Below are 13,651 nucleotides of genomic sequence, written 5' to 3'. Positions count from 1 at the left end.
AAAGGTGTCACGAGTAAGGCAGGTTAAACCAAAAAGCAGGTGAGTAATAGAGTCGAGCGTTTACTCCGGCTGACTCACGGGTGCATTGTCAACAGGAAATCCCCGCCATGAATGGACACAAACAGCCGACGCTGCATACCTCACTAGTCCTGACGATGAGCCGGTACTGGTACTGGTCTTTCAGGTCTTTGGTGTCTTCTAACTTCTCCCTGCGGATGCTCACAGCCACGGGGCCCAGCTTATCGTCTGTCCCAAAGTAGTTTGAGTGCTCTGGTGAAGGACAGTTCAGCCAAGGTTACATTTGAGTGGTGAAGGAAACAATCACTCTGTTGATGTCTGAGCATGTCGTCTAATGTGTCTATGACTGCTTATTTTCAGATAGGTTGGGAGTGTCTTTATTTAAAAACTGTCATTGAGTGTTGATTAATGAATAATAGAATAATAGTGCTCATTATTGACATGAGCTGAGTACTTTTAAAGTTTCTGGAGTGATATAGAGGTGATTTTTTTCATCAAGACTTCAAGGGTGTTTTTAGACTGGAAATGTCTGTTGGTCTGGACTGAGTCCTGAACCTCACATTTGGCCTGTATTCAGACACTCAGAAATTTCTGTTTCAAACTAAAGCCTGTAAAGACAACCACGTGACTAAAGATCTCTTCAGTCATTGGACAGAAATCACGAGGGCAGTGAAAAGCAACAAGAGAGGAAAATCATGGAAATTCCAGGCTTTGCAAACTTTGTCGGGATAGTTCCCTTATTCAAACTTTTCATTTCAGAGTATTTACAAACTGCAGCATCTTCATTTTTTCTTTTTTAGTTTTGACCCGTCCTGTAACTCTTGGTCAATGATTGAAGAGATCTTTAGTCACATGGTTTTGTTTACAAGCTTTGGTAGATCCCAGTTTGAATACAGACCGAATGCCTGGTTTAGGACTCGATCTGGACCAAATTAAGAAGACACAGTCCAAAACAAATACTTTTTCCAGTTTGAAAACACACAGAATGTACGCTAAGTTTTCAACAAAAGTAAACGATTTAAAAAGATTAAGAAATGATTATTAAACAAATAAAATATTTGACAAAGTTAAGTCTAATTTGACATTTTAAGACAGATGAATCATGGCAAATGACCAATAACAAAAAAGCTTAAGATGCCTAAGTAGGGAAAAAAAAGCTAAACTAAGCGTAATGTTGTTTTGCAGAGTCTGTTTACAACTGTAGTTAAAAGGGAAGTAGGTTCTTTAACCTTCAGTTTGACAAAGAAGCACAGGCCGGATGCCAGGTAATTTATGTGTAGGTAGTAAAATGGAAGCAGAGGGTGTGTGCAGCCAAGGACAGAGCCAAAAGATTGGCGTACCATCCAGAAATCAATACTTGGTTAATTACAAAACCAGTTTAGCTAAAACGAGACAGAAAATGTTTGGAACAAAATAAGGATCTGCAGGACTAGTTTACTTAAAGAAGCTTAAAGAAATGCAGTTCAAGCATATATTTACTCTGTTCTTTGAATAAATGAAATGGGAGTTCTGACACAACATGTTCATCCATTAAAGAAATCGATCAACATGCTTCACACTCTCTTTTATAGCTCTTCTATAAAAGCCAACACCAAAGACAAGAGTTCAAACCCAGGTTAACAAGACTCCTCTTGAAGAATCAAGTTAAAATTCTTCAAAAAGCTCTACTGATGATGTTGTTTGCTCAGGCTCATAGCACAAATGTCAGTTTTTGATTAAGCAAACACACAGATGCAGTCAGAGTAGAGTTTATGAGGGACAGTTAAGTTGGAATCAGTGGACGGACATGTATTTGAAATGGCAACCTTTATCTCTCTTGCTGCAGGCATGTGTTTCACACAGACACGTGCTCGCCTGCACACATGTAGTCCTATTAACATCTGTCGCTAATTAGGCTGAAACCAGATGATGCACGCTGAAGGGTACGTTTCATCAAATGCGTCTGAAGAGGTGATCTTGACATACACGTGTGCGGACAGGCAGAGGCGAGGCGGGTGCTACAACCCCAGCCCTCTGAAGTTTGAGGTTACTGCTGGCCCTAAAAACAAGCAGCAAAAGCTGTGTGTTTGTCCAGTAGCAGCTTCGCAGGTAATAAAATCTTTTGGAGGCCTGCCAAGTTTGGCTTGCTCTGCTCAGGTCTGGTTGGATATTAAAAGGTATGGCTTAGGATGTGGGAGATGACACTAAAGAAACCCTGGCTGGTCATAAAAGGAAACAGTTATTAAAAATGACACCAGAAAGGGAGGCCAACCAGAATCAGAAAAAAAAAATCAGAAATATGTTTATGAATATTGCTACAAACCTATTATATATATGTACATCTTTGTGCATGTTTTTTATATATGTCAATATGTAATTGGTTTTGAAAAGGCAGGCCAGAGCGACAGAGATGAACTTCCCGCAACAAAACACAACCACCAATGATTCAGTTGTCAGCTGCTCTGGATTGATCGCTTGATGCTCTGATAATTAAAGATAATTAAAGACCGAGTGTGCACTTTGAATAGATCTAAAAAATCCAAACAAATGAACTCCAAATGATTCATTCATTCCTCCTCCATATTGTACATTTTTGCATGTATTTTCTTTCAACATTTGACTTTGACAATCAAAGTGTGAAGCTATAGATACTGTGGCACAGTATTGCAAACCTTGTTTTAGTGTTTTCTGTTCATTTTTACACATCAGACTAAAGACATTTTTACCTTTTCCATGGAAGTAGTCTCTGTAGTACAGGGCTCCCAGGTCGACGTGCTCTATGCTGTACAGCTGGAGCTTCTCCATTCTTGTCGTCTGCTGTTCACATGATACCTCCAGCACTGACACACTGGCATTGGTCCTTCTTAAACACCCCCTCCCACTCTCCCTCTCCCCATCTACTTCTCGATCTGCTAAAGAGCCAAGAAAGCTGATGTTTCGTTCTTTCTGGCCCCCGATCTCATTCAGGAAGTGAGGGCAGGAGCGGAGCAACTGGCTGGAGTTGTGTGCTCCAGGTCCATTTAAAGGTTCCATGGTTAGGGAGGGGGTAGTGGAGCCTTGATCGTGACTCAGGGTCAGATCTTCAATGCTGGAATAAATGGGATCGTTCACACAAGCGGTGGAGGATTTAGAAAGGGACGTAGAAGCAGCTGACGCCCCCGTGGCCGTGTTCCTCCTCTGGGTGGCGAAGCCGCGCTGAGCTGCTGCCTCATGGAGGTCAAATAAGATGCTCTGAGAATCAAAGTGGACAAAACTCTTTGGACAAACCCAAGGCTTGTATGAGGTCTCTGCTGAACCCCGGCATCCCCTGTCCTCATTAGGCTCTCCTTTGCCTCCGTCCAGCTCCCCTCTGCTGGAGCTCCGAAGTTTCCGGAACAGAGAGGAGGTCCCCAAGGATGATTCCGTCCCTCCGCTTTTCTTCCTCACTCTCTCAGTGCCGTCTTTTCTTCCCGTCCCTCGATCATCTATTGGACCAGGTGAGGGCGGAGAGGGAACGGGTACGTCAGGAGGTGAGTCGAGATGTACGCCAGCTGAGCGGCGCTGGTCAGGCCTGTCCTGTTGGAGCTGGGTGAAAATCTCCAGGATGCTCTGGTCGGGAATGCCCTGGATGTCAATGGAAGAAGTGCTGCCATACTCTCTGAACCGATTCACCAATCCACCACCTGCACGGCACTCCACCTTGGAGGAGAGAAGGAGAAATAAGTCTTTTTAAGTGCTACACAACAGCAGGGATGTGTATTGGCAAGAGTCTGATACATATCCCGTTATATATCTCTCAATACGATATGTATCGCGATATTTTCCAAGAACAATTTTTTACGTGAATATTAATACGTCTTTCATTGTAACAAAATAGTCAAATTTATTGCATTTGATGATCACAACATTAAGCACTACAACTGTATGATGATAATGGCAGCAACATGGCACAGAGTTTCAGTTTGGTACCCATCCCAAGTAAAAACTAAGCAAAAACCATGAGGCTGACTGAACATTTAACACAAGCTGAATCTTGTAAGATCTTGTTGTTGTTTTGGTTGTGGTGTTGAGCTGCTAAAGAGCCTCAGAGTGCTGCCAACTAATGGTTTAGGGTTTAGGTAGAAAGCAAAAGTAAGATGCTGAAGGACTCTCATAAATAACTGATTAAATATCGTCTTGTCAGCATTTTAAATCGATATAAATATCGCCAAGTGAAATATTGCAATATATCACCAAATATATTTTTTCCTACACCCCTGCAAAACAGCCCTGGAAAACATTTGTTGTATGTATTCTAAAACAAAAAATTCAATAAACTTGTTTAAATGATTTCTTTTACCTCAAACATATCTACATTTATGAAGTTGGGAAACTTTTAGTGAGACCATAAAATAAAATTCAAAGGGAACACCACCAAAACAGTCGAGGAATTTTGAAGTGAGACAGGGAGAAAAAAGATAAACCAACGACAACCAGCAAGAGGACATACCTCGTTTTCGTCTTGTTCACTGAGCGTCACTTCACTGTTGGAGCGCTGTCTCAAAGGTGGGAACATTCTTAGGCTGAAAGGTGAACCTCTTTCACCACCATATCCCCCTCCTCTCAACTCCACATCCCTCGACCGCCTCTGGGGCATTCTGGCGACTCCTCCTCGCACCAGCCTGACATCAGACGACACGACCGATGATGAAGTGGAACAGTCATCGTAGTAATTGCTCCCCGTTTGCCCGTTTTCGAGCAGCGACTCCCGAGACTGCGCGCGACGTGGCGGCCACTCTGCAATCCGTGCACGAACACCCATTTTGGGCACTGAAATGCGTGGCTGGATCATTGGGTCCGCGGGGTCGGGAGCTGGGTGTCCATTAGGCGTGTGACGAAATGGTGTGTGCTGGGCCGCCGCTCCTCCTCCTCCACCCAGAAGGTCCAAGGAGGTGCAAGTTACCCCTCTGTCTCTGTAGCTGTTCATCTTGCCCCAGGTTAGCTATGGGCAGTGCTGGAGCGCGTTGGCCTCACATGACAGTAGGGTTGCTGGAAATGGGTAGCAGAGAGGCCCCATGCACACTCTGCTCGTGGTGTTGTGGCCTCCAGCGCCCCAAGACATCGCCTTTAACTGGCAGGTTGTAATAAATACTGCTGAGGCATAATGGACACGTCTGGATCAGAGATGACCCAATTTTTCTGCTTCCACTTGAATTATACTCAGTTTTTCCTAGAATCAAAAGAAAAAAAAGACTTAATACCACATCTGCAATGAATAACCTTAAATTACACAGTAAAATAAACTTGCTTTTACCTAAAAACAGCTTGTGACCCCACATTTTTTGACTTCAGTCTTAGAGAAAACTCAGATTTTACTCAAAAGCTGAGTCAAATACACCAATATTGACAAGCAAGAGAGACTCAGAGAGAATAAGATGAGGGCATATGACAGAGGATTTCTCCTGTTGGGACTAATCTTCAGGAGGCTGACAGGGGATATTATTATCACTCACTCAAGCGTGTGCAAGCACTCGCATACATTCGTACGCCCACAGGACATGAGGGCTGCAGCTTCTGCATATAATAAATCCTATAAATGTCCAAGAAGACATTAGAACATAAAGACTGAAAAAGACAAGATGATTTAGACACCAAAGCTATTGCTATTTACTCACAAGTGTTTGTCATTTCTGGTAGGAAACTAACAAAAATGAAATCCGTTGCGTCTCCTAATTCTGCAGAAAGGTAAAACAGTGAAGGAATGTGCTCTGCAGTAATAAATCGTGAGGATGAGCAGCGAATAGGGATTGAAGGAAAGGCAGAGAAGAGCATGAGCACATAGTGACCCAGCATCAGCCAGAGGGGTGAGGTTGGTAAAGCCAGAAATAGAGTGACTGGAAAAGAGCGGAACATTACTCAGTGAACCACATCAGCATGATTTCAAATGACACTCACACGACATTAAATCTCAAAATTTTAACAGGCTTGTAAGGCTTATTCAGTTACATGGTTTTACTAATATAGATAGTTGTTTATATGAATGTTTATTGGACAGATCAATCTCATTATGGAATATTGCAATCCCAACAGCTAAACCTGCACATTTGCATTAAGTTATTAACAATGGAAACGGGTAAAACATTAAAAAATAAGGTTTTGTGACTCTTCATTTAAAAAAAAAAAAAAATTCTGTTTATTTGTTTTTTTTTTAATATATTTTTTTTTTCGTCACATTGCTTTGACTTGAAAATGACCCGGGCATCTAAGCAGTATTGTGTAATAAAAGGGTACCTGCAAAGTAAAAAAAACAATAAAAATTGATTTTTTTTATTGAGGTGTTTTTAATTTTGTGATTTTGTTCATTTGATTTCAAATTTTTAATTTAATTTAAAATATATATTATTTAAAGTAAGAAATTTGATAATTTCTTTAGTTTAGCTTTTTAAATCATTTTTTTAATTACATTTTTTATCTTTTTAATTTTTATTATTTAAAGTAAAAAAAATGTTGATAACTTCTTTATTTTTAGCTTTTTTAATCAAAATAAAATGTCATTTCTGACTAAATCCAAGGCTTTAATAGAAATGGTTTGGTTAGTTTGAATGAGAGCTTAGGATAAATGTGTAAAATGTAAATGTGTCTAATCCATCCATCTCTCCCGTTCCATTCTCAGATTTAAACTTTTTTTTTTATCTACGTTTGTCTTTCCTCGGTCTGCTGCAGTTCTTAAAATGCCTAGAGTGAGTTGGTTACATAAACCCACCAATAATGAGCTCTTTTGGGGTAATCAGATTATTTTTTACACACTGTAGTTTTTCTTACAGTGTCTCTGGAATAGCACCGACATTCATATAGGAAAAAAAAAGTCTAAATTTAAGGAGCGTTTATTTTTATCCTTAACTTAACTTTAAATCATAAAACCTTATTTTATTTAAGCAGCTTTCAGCCAATCTTTTAAAGGGTTAAACACAATTTAAAGGCTTAAAATATTAAAACAGTGGTACTTTGGTCATTCTGATTTCAAATATTAGAAATTTCACTATAAAAATTATCATAATGCAGCAACATTTTAGATAATTTTTGACTCGATTTCATATTTTCATTTCAAAAGTTACATTATTGTGACTTTTGAGGTTTCTTTTCTTAATCAGGGTAGTTTAGAAAGATTGGTATGCATAATGTCTTGGTGAAACCTTGCTGGATTCAGCTTTGGTCGAGCTGCAAACAGAACTCCCTGATAGCCTAATGGCTATGCAAATGTATCATGTCTTTGTTTTTAGTAAAGCGCAGGCATTTCCGGACCGAAGACTCCAGCTCTGATCATGTTTTCTGAGAAAGTCTGTACTCCATTCAGAAGACTTTTCTGTGATCCACTATGGGAGCCAATCCCAGATTATCCGCCCCAGCTGCAGGAGCCAAAGAAAGGCTTCATTATGCGCGGAAGCCAATGGAGAGTGTTGTTGGTTTTAGATGGCTCAACAAGAAGAAATGCCACTAAATTTTAACCAAACCTGTTATTGCAGGATGACAGATGGTGGAGAGAACACGTGAAAAATAGCACGATTTAGTTTTATTTAAAATAAATAAGTATATGACTAAGAAAAATGATAAATCTTAATCTTTGTGTGTCTACATCCTGACCTCCTCAGACTTTCATTCCAACAAGTATCTAATCTGCAGAAAATGCCTAAATGACTCTGAAGCTGTTGGGTGTATCAGTGGTGAACTAACAACTCAGAAAACAGGCTGTTAAAAGAGGCTGGCTCTATGATGCAAATGAGTCCAGAACTGTTGGAAATACATTTACAAGGAAAAACATTCCAGCAGAAGGTACAGAAAAGATCAACGTTCCATATGGTTTGTGCCCTCTGGATAAAAGGTGATGAAACAACAGTTAAAAACACACCCAGAGTCACTGAAACACTCACAAATACAGGAGATTCTTCCTATCTGCAGCTATTGCAATCCAATCTCTACAGGTGCTTCATGACTTTTTAATGACCAACAAACCATATTGCAACTGTTTGATTTCTTCTTTGGAATGTGAACTGTGCAGTGGGGAACAAGCCCGACACAGCAGGTTTGTCACAGGTTTCAGAAGATAAATTATTCACACCCATATTACCATGCAGATTTTTCCTGTTCCTTTTCTACACCCTGATTCCTCCTCCTGCACTCCTACTCAAATTTAGCCTGCAGGATTTGGGACGCTTGCCGCAAACATACACCAAAGCTGGTAATTACACTGGTTAGATGTTAGCAATGAAAGAGCGAGTGCTCCAGAGGAATAAGTGTAATGACTGTGGAGGAAAGAGCGACCGCTGCGCTCATTGGTTTGTCACAGCGAGGCAAGCAGAGCTTAGATCAGTTGGGAGTTTGGTAAAGCAAACTTTTTTATAAGTGCAAGACAACAGAACTGCTGCAAGTCAGATGTGTCTGAGTTTGGAGGTGTTTGGATGCATAGAGATGAAGGCTCTTCAAAATGAAGGTCAGAAGCTTACAATCAACCAAAAACTCTAAAACTTTTAACTATATAAAGCAAACTGAGTTGGCCAGAAACATTTTTCTTTTCATTTTCTTTGATAAACATTTAACTTGTATTTCAAATTTCTGAACAATTGTATTTATTTTATTTTAGCCACAAAAAGAAAAAAACATTATTAGGGTTTGAACACCTGTTTGAAGAAAAAAATTAAATGATTTGTAAAAATTGTGAAAATATACTTTAAATTCAGATTATACTTATTCAAACTTAATTTTGTTAGCTGTGTCTAACAGTCAAAATGCTGTGTGCCCGAGTTTGTCTGCAATGTGCTCACAAACCAGCCATTTTTTTCCACTCTTTGGCATTTACAATCTCTTAAAAGAAACCCAAAAGAATAAAAATAAACTGTCTAAATGTGAATTTGACTACACCATGTCCAAACATTCCTCAGGAAAAAAAAACTGATAAAAAAGGAGTAAAATAGCAAAAACTACACAACATAACTGCAAAAAATTCCAGTAGAATTTGATAGAAAAAAACAATAAATAGGATGATTGCACAATTACATCTCCTATACTAGAAAATTAAATTAAATTACTTTTGATAGCCATTAATTAAATGATAGAGTTTTGTTCAGTTCTACATTTTTAAGAGTATATTGACAGAGAGAATACATTCATATTTCCTCTTTAATGTCTATATTCCATCCACTTCCTCAGATCTTTATCTGGCTCATCTTGTTTACTTTGCGCTCTGGAGATGCTTTTCAAGTTCACTGTTCTCTCTTGTGAAATGAATGAATGAAAAAAAAAGAAATAATCTCCACTGACCTGTATGTATTTTGTTGAAAGATCTGGATGCAACTGTGGTCGGTTAGGTAACAGTGCTTCTCTTTCACAACACGTTACTTCTCCTGCAGTGGGGAATTCCTTCTGAAAAATCTGTCGGTACGCATCAGCAATGAGATCCTGTTGAGATAAAAAAAAAAATCTGATTTCAATTTTCTGTAAATGCACACCCAAAATACCTAAGAAACAACTCAACAAAGATAGAGAACTAAAACAGTAGTTAACGTTCTTCTGCCAGTAGCTCCAGGGTTTCTGACTAAATCTATATTGGAATTTTTGCAAATTTAGAGAGCAGCTGCTGCTGTAAAAAGTTTGGTTTTTACTTTGTTAAAAGAATAGCTAATAACTACAAAAACACAACTGAAGCCCGGAATGTTTAATTAAAAAAAACACTCCAAAATGAACATGTTCTTGTGGTACGAAATTTAAGTTCAAAATTGTGTTCCTGAGTATTTATTTATTCAAATTGTTGTGAATTAGGAGCAGAAAAAAAAAATACAGTTCGAAAAGGAGCGTATTAGCTACATAGAAAATACGCTAGGCAGGCCATAAGCTCCAATCTGATGCATCCACTATAGATCCACGTACATCTTCATTTTCTTTGTCTGAGCTACCATCTGGCTCAAAACTGTAGCTTCATTTTTGCTCGCCATTATTGTTGCACTGATAATGTTAGATTGGGAGTGTGAGGGGCTGTAACCTAGCTGGAGAGCATGTAAACAGAGAGCTCTCAGTTATAGGTGACAGGAAGTGGTAGTAGGGTTACTAGTACCAATGGTGTCGCCCACAACTCAGTGGAAAATTTCTAATGAACTCCTGCTGCTCTGCAGAAACCTAGACAGTTGTTTTTTTGTTCAGTTTTGGATAAAAATGGCAAAATCATAATTAAAAGAACACTAGAAACACTTCTACAATAGATCAAAAGATAATCAGAGTGGGCCTGAATACTTGTTACTCCCTTTGTCTACCTGAGATCTGAGATAAAAGTTCTGTACATGACTCTTCCCTCAACACTGAAGTCATGATGCAGTTTTTATTCCTTTTCTTGATAGACAGGAACAAATACGGATCAGTAAAATCCCTGTCACAACTATAGTGCTATTAAGAGAGAATTAAACAAGGTAGAAAATGTCTGCTACTGCACATGCAGTAGTAAGTGAAGACGAGGCCTGAGACTTGGGCACGAGAACATTTGGTTAGGAAGAAAAAACACAGCTCAAGTATGCGACTTTGGTCTAAATCAGTCTTGGAAGTCTGCTTGGGTTATTTGAAGGCACGTCTCATATGATTTCTCTCTCCAGCATTTTGTTCAATCCTGTTGATGCAAGTGTCACTTCAGTCGGCCTGTCTGTCAAGCTGCAGCACCACCACACAAGCACATCTCATGAGGAGGAAGACTACAGTAGGGGGTGAGAAGACTGTGACCTACGCAGCTCTCAAACTCACACACAGAACCAGACATCTTTGTTACAAGAATAGTAATGAATAAGAAACTCTGCCTGCTAGAGAAGGACTGGATGATAAGTGACGACGTGAAATTTAATTGTAATGATTTCCTTTCATATTTAAAACTATAGACAGTAAAAAGTCGTTGACACTCAACTTTGCTATCCATGACTCACATTACATAAGCTCGCTTCTACAAATGCTACACAAACAACAGAAGCGGAAGGAACAGACAAAATTCAAAAAGAAAATTATGTCGAAGTCTACAATCATTTTCAACATATAAGAAAAAATAAATCATTCTGAGAATATTCCAGGCATCTTTAGCCACGACATGTGACCAATAACACGTTAGTCACAAAATAAGCTGGAGGACAGAAAATAAAGAACCTCATTTTTGAAAGGATCACCACAGTCACAAAAAGATAGCAAAAACAAATGATTCAAATATGGCTCAGAATGTTTTTTAAAACAACAAATGAAAGGAATTTTTTATATGCAAGTCTTAGGTGACGGGCAAAATAAAATAAAAACTAAGGTGTGATGTTTTCCTTAATCTTATTAAACACAAGATACATCTTAGTGAGCCAGGTGAATTTTGATAGTCCAGCTCAAAGGGAAATCTTTGAATCTAGATCAACTCCTGTGCATCAGGTCTTATTCTTTACCTTATCTGTAGAAAGCCAGTCAGATGAAGCCGATGGGTGAAGTTTGGTGTGGGTGTGCAGGCAGAGAGGGATCGATAATTCAATCTGAAAGACAAAAGATATTTTTAAGTGAAACTGACCTTGATGTTTTTCACATAAGCTTCCATGCAGAAAAGAACAAACCCTACAGCGGTATGCTGCTATTCCCATCAAAATGACTTAAACTAAAACTTTACTAAACATGCATCACAGGTGAACATCATCCAGTTTCAGATCCCGCTCAATTCCTATTAAGGTCAGAGGGTTGCTGGAGGCAACTCAGCTACTGTCACACCCTAAACAGGTTGTAACAGGCTTATCTAAGAATTTTTGTTTTTTAAATGATTAAATATCAATATGTTAATGTTGATGAGCCTCTTTATTTCGTGTAATGTGTAATTATAATCAGGGTATGTGTCTCTCTTCATAGAGCAGCTGTTATCCATTCTGTATTATTCAAAAGACTAATAACACACAGACACGCCTAATGTTTGTGAGGAGTCCCAAGGCAATCATCTGCTCCGCATCTCCACTGTAAACACGTCTACATTCACACTGTGCCCGGCACACAGAGCTACAACAATTACTCACGGTAGCTCTTTGGAAGTCAAACATTTACCTAATTCTAACACCATTAAAAAGGTGGTTTGACTAGTTGTGAATGTTGTCGTTTCTTGTCATCTTCTGGAATAGAACACATTTGTTTTGATCTGATTAGAGGACAAAGAGAAATACAAAGGGGACAAAGCAATGGAAACGAGGGCTTGACAGCATCAAAACAGCTCATTCATTCAGTCTACAATTCCAATCAATAATAATCAATCAGCTTTCACTTATCTCTTTCAAAGAGAATAATAAATACCATGGGATGGGACTGTGCTGAGACTGTGACAAACTTTCCAAATGTTTTTTTTATCTAACTGGATTTCTTAACCTCTTCAAAACAAATCACAACATTAAAAGTCTTGTGAAAAATTCAAATGAATCTTCTTTCCACCACAAGTTCTTGTCAGCTTAATAAGGAAGTAGAAAGAAATGGAAGATGAGGAAGACATTACAGAAGACAGACAGTAAGACCTTGGCTGAATCAGAATACTTCCCTTCAATTGTAGGGTAGTTGAAGGGGTAGAATTGTCTAAAATCATTTTTAGACCCTCGTAGTGGAGGGATGCCCCAAACATGTTCCACTTCGAGCTGTGCTGCGGGGGAGCGGTACATTTCGTCACATGGGTATGCTCTGATGCACAGAAGTTTACTTTTAAATGCAAGTAATGACTTTTTGTTTTAGCAGGACTTTTTAAAGTTAGAAAACCGTTCCTGTTATGTATTTCCAAGCACTAATATCTCTGTGCTGATGTAGCTGACTGGTGACTATTGATGACGTCATCAAATGGGAGTGACGTCTTAATTTGAAGACACTATTTTTCCATAATTCTCTGTTTGGAGGGCTAAATGTGAGGGTAGGGAGAAGCTGTAGAATTCAAATTCAACCCATGTCAGCATATGATAGAAGAAGATATGGAAGTGTTTTTATCAATTTCATTCAACAAGGTCATGGAGAGTAAAAATCTGTTTGAGGAGTGGATAAGTTCACTTATACAACATTTTAAAAATCAGACATAAGGAAACTAATACAAAGAAATAAAACCGAGACAAGAGGGAAAAAGCGTAACCTGGTCAGAAGTGAACGATGAAAGAAGCATAGAAATCTCAAGTACAAAGATGCAACAGCAGTTTTACGAATGCCACTAGAAAAGAACAAAGATGGTCAGATAAAGCAGTATTGCATCTATGTAGAAATTTGTATAGGATAAAAAAGTAATGATACATGCATCTCATGTTGTGAGACTGAGGTAAGTTGAAAGAATTCATAGAAATCTGTATGAACTTTGATGCTTGTTGATGACACTGTCATCTATAGTGAGAACCAGAAATTAATCTGGAAAGGAGAGAAATGGCAACAAAATAGACGTGTGAATGAAGGAGACTTGAGTGGAACTATGAGGTCATAGAGTGGAGGTAACGTAGGTGGAGACGTTTAAGTACTAGCGACCAACACTGTATAGAACTAGAGAGTGGAAAAAAAGACTAAAGAGGTGTGTTCCAGAAGTTAGGTGACCCAAAGTGTCAATTTGCTCCTCTGGAATTTTTCATGGCTTTCTTGTTTCACCCTATATATATATATATATATATATATATAAACTAAGCAATGAATGTACTAGCATTAAAAT

General features: G+C 38.7%; 1 protein-coding gene across 4 annotated transcripts in view; it reads right to left on the bottom strand.

Moving 5' to 3' along the window:
- The window catches only part of sipa1l3 (signal-induced proliferation-associated 1 like 3), a 58,626-nt gene that overhangs the window by 22,971 nt on the left and 22,004 nt on the right, over positions 1-13,651 (bottom strand). For 3 of the 4 annotated variants that reach the window (XM_024276784.2, XM_024276783.2, XM_024276786.2), the window contains exons 2-6: positions 11,403-11,486; positions 9,271-9,408; positions 4,466-5,185; positions 2,724-3,675; positions 140-270 (exon numbers count right to left, since the gene is read on the bottom strand). In XM_024276784.2, coding sequence (XP_024132552.1) covers positions 140-270; positions 2,724-3,675; positions 4,466-4,942 — 1,560 coding nt within the window. In that variant the 5' untranslated portion in view covers positions 4,943-5,185; positions 9,271-9,408; positions 11,403-11,486. Of the gene's footprint in view, positions 1-139; positions 271-2,723; positions 3,676-4,465; positions 5,186-9,270; positions 9,654-11,402; positions 11,487-13,651 lie in introns of those variants that run through there. The other variant, XM_036214774.1, reaches the window with a different exon arrangement.

Source organism: Oryzias melastigma, linkage group LG13 (assembly GCF_002922805.2).
Source record: "Oryzias melastigma strain HK-1 linkage group LG13, ASM292280v2, whole genome shotgun sequence".
Lineage (NCBI taxonomy): Eukaryota > Metazoa > Chordata > Actinopteri > Beloniformes > Adrianichthyidae > Oryzias > Oryzias melastigma.
Note: the sequence above shows the minus strand (reverse complement) of the source record. Positions and strands in the feature narration are given on the sequence as shown.